This window comes from Acyrthosiphon pisum, chromosome A2, assembly GCF_005508785.2.
Source record: "Acyrthosiphon pisum isolate AL4f chromosome A2, pea_aphid_22Mar2018_4r6ur, whole genome shotgun sequence".
NCBI lineage: Eukaryota > Metazoa > Arthropoda > Insecta > Hemiptera > Aphididae > Acyrthosiphon > Acyrthosiphon pisum.
The window spans coordinates 108,236,459-108,242,708 of record NC_042495.1 but is presented as its reverse complement, the minus strand read 5'-3'; the positions used below and the strand labels follow the sequence as shown (position 1 = coordinate 108,242,708).

Below are 6,250 nucleotides of genomic sequence, written 5' to 3'. Positions count from 1 at the left end.
TTGAATTTCCGTTCTTTAATTTCTTCAATTCGCTTAAATGTATTAATTCAATATCAACATTATTTTTAGACGTTAACAAATATGACGAAACCTAAAAATAAGCGTACATTTTTACAGTTGGTTGTTCAATGGCAAAAATGCCAAATGCTGGTTACTAAAATAATAATAATTCTAACCGTCTCTTTTTCGATGAAAACTTGTTGTTTCAATGTATTCGATTTTAATTCACAAGAAGGAAGTAAGTCTATGGATAAGACGTCAGTTTCATTAAACACAGTTGTATTATAATTAATATGAAGTACATCTAATTTTTCAATACTGAAGTTTCCAACCAAGGAACCGGATATGGATACATTGCAATCAATATTGTTGTATATTCTTAGTTGGCTTTCATTTGACGGTATGGAAAAGGCTTGGCCCTGAAAACACGCATTTTTAAAATTGATAACTTAAAATGTGACACCTACCTATTTCCTAAGTAAAATTACATGTATTAGTTATGAAGTTAAACTATAAACAATCCAAACTATCTCTAAGAGGTATCTATATTTACCAATTTTTATTCAAATAAGTCAGTATTTCATATTTCAATAGACATTGATTTAGATGAATGGGACCCATTTTTGTATTTTGTTAATCATAATTATTAATTTAAAGAAAACAAAAAACTATGGCTATTTTGAATGTAACAAATATTTTAAGAGATTGGATATAATTTTGTGAGCTCTAACAGAAGTTCTTCAAAATTTAAATTTTCTGTAAAATTTTCCATATTTTGCTACCTATTATTTATTAACATTTTAATTGAATGGCCAAAATGTACATAATGTAATTATTATTAAGTAAATACTTACAATTATCGTGTATTGGACAACAGCAGCAATTGCAAATGATAGTGCAGCAAACATTCCACCGAGAATGATTTTTCTAAAAGCTGTATTTATACCAATTTTATACAAAAGTGGATAGATGGCCACATTAAAAAATGGTATAAATATCAAAACGAACAATGGGTTAACTAAATGAATTTGATCAGGCTTTATAGTCCAATTTAAAAAATCGATTTTTCCATTCATTAATGTTCCTTGCAAAACCCAACGAGAACTCTAAAAAGGAAATTAATTTACCAATCAAAGTTTTGATGAGCGGAAGGAGTGGTACGGTGGTTACCCCGCGAAATGTTTGTCCACTTCACTGCTAATCAAAACTTTGAATATTTATAACTCATAAACTACTCATCCCAAATTCGATTTTTATGTATCAAAATACTAAGAAAAATATTTTGCTTTGGAATATAAAATTAAAACCCAATGTTGTCATTCAAAAAAGGAAAAAACTTAAGAAATTATAAGGATAAAAATTTTTTAAAAATGTTGTTTTATAAGCGACTTCAAACTATGTAAAAAAATGTTTGCAAAAAAATTTACACTTTTTGAAATAATGACTGTTCAATGATAAAAAAATCACCCGGTATACATTTATTTACTTTATACTTCTTTTTACTTAAATTCTTTAAATTATTATATTCAGAATAAGTCATTAACTAAACATAATTTTTAGGGGGTGGATCATTGCTGACACATTGACACATAAGATTTAGTAGTGAAAAATGTATTTGTATATTCATTAATCAGACATAAAATTTTGAAATATAGTGTAGATTAATAAATATTAATATTTAATATTATGTGCCTACATATATGGGCCAGTATATGGCAATACGTAATGATTACCTTTATTAAATTTGGTTTTTAAAAATAACAATAACGAGCAACTTACTTGTTGATCTAAAAGTGTATAAAACATTGGGATTGGAATTAACAAAAATAAAACATTCAAAGCTGATCTCAAATCAGATATTTCATGTGTATTGTACTTATCATCTGCATATTCCAACCAATCTTTCCTTTTCGCTTCATTTGAAGAAGCGGTTATTTTTTTTCTCAATGCGTGCTTTTGCGGAAAACAAAGTTAATATAATAATATAGGTATTGTTCATTATATCCTGTGTTTATATAATTAATATAGGTTGATACCTACTTATATATTTGGTACGTTATAAGTTATAACCATTAGTGCAACTTGGTGGTGGGTTGGAGGATACGTTTAGCATACCTAACCATTTCCAGAATATACATTGCATAATTAGTCACGAAAATATTTTCTTCAATAGTTCAATGAGACATACAATTGGTTAAGAACAAGTAGAATTAGGTTAGGTTAGGTTAGTAGGTATACCTATGCGGAATTAATTTAGCAAATACTTATATTTGGTACCTATCCATCGAAGGAGTGTCCTTTGACGATTTCGCAACTTCTTATTTTCAAATGACAACCAACCTTTTTTACTGTAAATTATTGAGCTGATTTTGAACTTATGAATCTAAATAAAAATTGAAAATATGGTCCTTAAGTAGGTACGTAAGTATATTTAAAAATTCCAATAATCAGAAATAAATAAATAAATAATTAAATGAAAAAAATGGGGTGTACACTACGCATACCTGCTGCTTGATGCACAATTGTAAACTTATATTCATTACAAGCCAATTTTAAATAGATCAACTTAGTAAAGGTCACAGAGAAAATTAAATAACCACTACCCCCCCCACCACCAAAAAAAAAAAAATTGATCATAGTTGCACATATGGTTATACTTATAAGGTATCTCCATTGGTATATAAGTATAAAGTATAAACACTAAATAATAAATATTTACTAAATAGGTATTTTTGTTGTAAGCTTATTAATTTAATACTCTTACAAATATGCATCCAATTGAAGTTGTAATGACACTGGACGTGGGTTTAATGATCTTATACAGGTTCTTTGCACTTACAAACAATACTTAAACATTCATAAAAAAAAAAAAAATACAAATATTGTATTTGTGATAATATTGTTTATAACGTATTAAAGTAATTAAATAAAATAACAAAAAATATGCAAAACAATAATTACATAATAAGTGGGTATAACCAAGTAGGTAGGTATAATATACTAATCACGTACGTACGAGGTAGGTCGTGGTATTTAGGTAATTTGTATATCTATTCCATATTAACGAATTGTTAGTGTTGCTCAGAAATAGAAAACGTTTCATAGACAAACCAGGTAACTACTTATATAACCTATTATTTTGTTGTGGGTACAATATATATACTGATGCAGTTGATTAAGTCTTAAGTGGTATAATTTCATTAATTTATAAGCAGAATTATTATGTATTAAATTATACAATTAATCATATTTTAATAAACAATATAATCTAGCCATTCCTCAGGATATCTACGAGTTATGATTTATAGTAAATATCTTACCTATTGAGATCATCATAGGAAGAGCAGGCGCCCCAAACGCTAATGGAAAACATGAATCTTTGCCAAAACACTGAACTGATTTCCTTAACTCCGGTGTAATTGATGACGATAACAACGACCCTAAATTGATAGTAAAGTAAAATATTGAAAAGTACATTTGCAGACGTTCTTCTTGATCTGGCATCTCAAATTGATCACCGCCAAAAGCACAGACGCATGGTCTTACACCACCTGCTCCGATTGATGTCAACAATAATCCAATTATTGTAAATAATCTGCAGAGTTGCATAATATGATATTTTAGTGAATTTGAAATATTTTTTTAGTTTAGTAATAATGTGTATAATATATTGATTTTGGTATATTATATAAATACACCTGGCGAAGGAAAATCATATTAAAATAATTGTATAAAGGCAATTTAATATTTTATTGTAAACACTTAATCATATTATAATAAATACCTTTGAAAATTCATGCTGACTGAAGTAACAAGAGAAGAAATAATCACTATGATATTTCCCACTGCGTGCACAATAGACAAAATGAAGATGGTTCTGGAAATGTTAACATAATATATGACTCATTAAAGAGTATCTAATGGAATCATAATAATATGTATGAATTGATGATTAATGTATAGATACACAGGGTTTTTAATTATTATGTATTATTATTATACTCGTCCAGTCGTTCCGAAGTTTGGTCGAATCCGGTGCAAATACTTAATTATATTATAAATTATTATTATGAATTTGTGTTTGATTTTATAGCTAATATTGATCATCGCATCTATTGAACTATTGGGCATAGGAGTCAGTGGTTTACCTACATAATATACCTGATGATTTCGTTGATAACTGAGTTACTATAAGTTGACTATGATGTACTTTGATGTATATCACTATGATAGAGTTGAGTAATACAATTTTTTTACTTTATTTTAAAATGTTATCTAAATTTCTAGAACTTAATTTTTATTTATCGACAACTGACGTAAAGGGCCAATTTATTGCTGCTTATTACAACATCAAAAAAATTAGTTTTACACGTCATCTAATGGAACAGGAAAACATAGGTTAGCCGTTAGTTATTCATTAAAAAAAATAAACATATTTTTTTACTAAGACATATGATCACAGGCCTCCGTACTATTAATCTTCTCCTCAACTTCGTATTGGAGGACAACCGATCAGCTTGAGCGCCCACGTAAGGTATCTGGGAGTCATCCTATAGAGTGTAGAGTCTACTAGTGTAGACAACAAGCTCTCTTTGATCTTTCAACACATGAATATCGAGACAGTCGCTTCCAAGGCAGCCAAATCCGCGACAGCATTGGCACGGCCGATGCCAAACAAAGGTGGACTTTTCCAGCGGTGGAGGAAGTTCTTGGGCGCTGACTACCACAGCCAGATGCTATAATATGTGGCCCCCATCTTGGGCGCTACAGTAGTGAACTCTACCAAGAATATGGTCAGCCTGGTCAAGCATTAAAGAACGGTGACCTTAAGGGTCATCTGAGCGAACAGAATCGTCTCGGACAAGTTCTCATTCCAGCTGCTGGCTGACATGCCTACCACTGATTTGCTGGCGGCGGAAAGGCATGCGTTCGGAAATGATACGCACAAGTAGCCTCTCGAGTTCGACGCCCAAGGCTGCATGGACTAGGTGCCTCATTCCCATAAGCTTGCGCAGGTCTTGGCAGGGGAGGCATTACCTTAGCTATAAGAAGGTCCAGACTCCAAACAATTCCCCCGATTTTTTCACAGCTTGATATGAGGCAACGATAAATTAAATAAATCCTCACACAAAATCAAGTATATGCAGTGGCGTATTTGACTTAATTTTATGGGGGGGGGGGGGGGGGGGGTACTAAATTTAAGAACATTATACACTACTTAAGTACAATATTTTTTTATATATATTCGTGTATTCTTGATTACTAGTCCAGGGGTCCATTTTATACTTGCATAGTTGCATCTTTTACACCTTGCATATCTTAAGGAAAGGTAAATAAAACACAATAAAGTTCAAATTACAGTAAAACAATATTATATTTATTAAATTATAAAATCAATATTTCTTTTTTTCATTTGTGAAAATTTATCAATAATTTTGGTCAATATTTATACTTATTGATCTGCGCACATGCCAATAAAGCCAATCCGCTTAATCTATTTTGCCCCATTGTAAATCTAAGCCATGTTTTTAATCTACATAAAATAAATGAAAAATTCAAATATAAGTATAGTAATGTCAATTGCATAATCTAAACTTTGTTAATAACAAAAGATAAGATTCAACTACCATGAACTATGAAAACATCTTCAGTAAATTTAATCTATGATAATTTGTACAATACTAAGTAGGTTACTTTTAAATTTATTTTAAAAATTTATGACGAAAATTTGATGGCAAATTATTTACTATTGTAAAGCTAACAAAAAATATTTTTAAAATTGCACTAGCTGAAGTAGGTATATAAACATGGTTAAATACTAACTATAATTTATACTATTTATAGGCGTAAATTTACGTTAGGGGGGCAAAACATTCCCAAAAATGTTTTATAGCAAATTTATGTTGTAGGTAAAAAAAAGTTAATACCAACTTATGCTGAAGCCCAACAAAGCCCTCCCCTTTTAGTTATGCCTATGATACTAATATACTATGCATGCAATTAGAATTAAGCATTACCTTCTAAGAGCACTAGTACACTACACAGCGTTAGCGTATTTCTAATCTATTGTCACGAGTTACGATCAACGAAAATATTTCATTACGTTATTATACGATTATATACGTCGGTTTTTAATGATAAAGTTATCGATGTTTTTATTTATATGAAAGATGGACACGTAATTTTAAATGTAGTATTTTCTCAACAATAATACTACATATATACAAAAAAATAACTTGGGTAATGGTGG

At 29.8% G+C, this 6,250-nt stretch overlaps 1 protein-coding gene across 1 annotated transcript in view; it reads right to left on the bottom strand.

The window, feature by feature from the left end:
* Position 1: 1 nt before the first annotated feature.
* Positions 2-6,250, bottom strand: part of LOC100574555 (solute carrier family 15 member 2-like) — a gene marked incomplete at its 3' end in the record, with an annotated part of 15,980 nt that continues 9,731 nt past the window's right edge. The window contains exons 5-11 of the mRNA XM_029490047.1: positions 3,785-3,877; positions 3,321-3,595; positions 2,765-2,847; positions 1,780-1,953; positions 855-1,106; positions 177-419; positions 2-91 (exon numbers count right to left, since the gene is read on the bottom strand). Coding sequence (XP_029345907.1) covers positions 2-91; positions 177-419; positions 855-1,106; positions 1,780-1,953; positions 2,765-2,847; positions 3,321-3,595; positions 3,785-3,877 — 1,210 coding nt within the window. The remainder of the gene's footprint in view (positions 92-176; positions 420-854; positions 1,107-1,779; positions 1,954-2,764; positions 2,848-3,320; positions 3,596-3,784; positions 3,878-6,250) is intronic.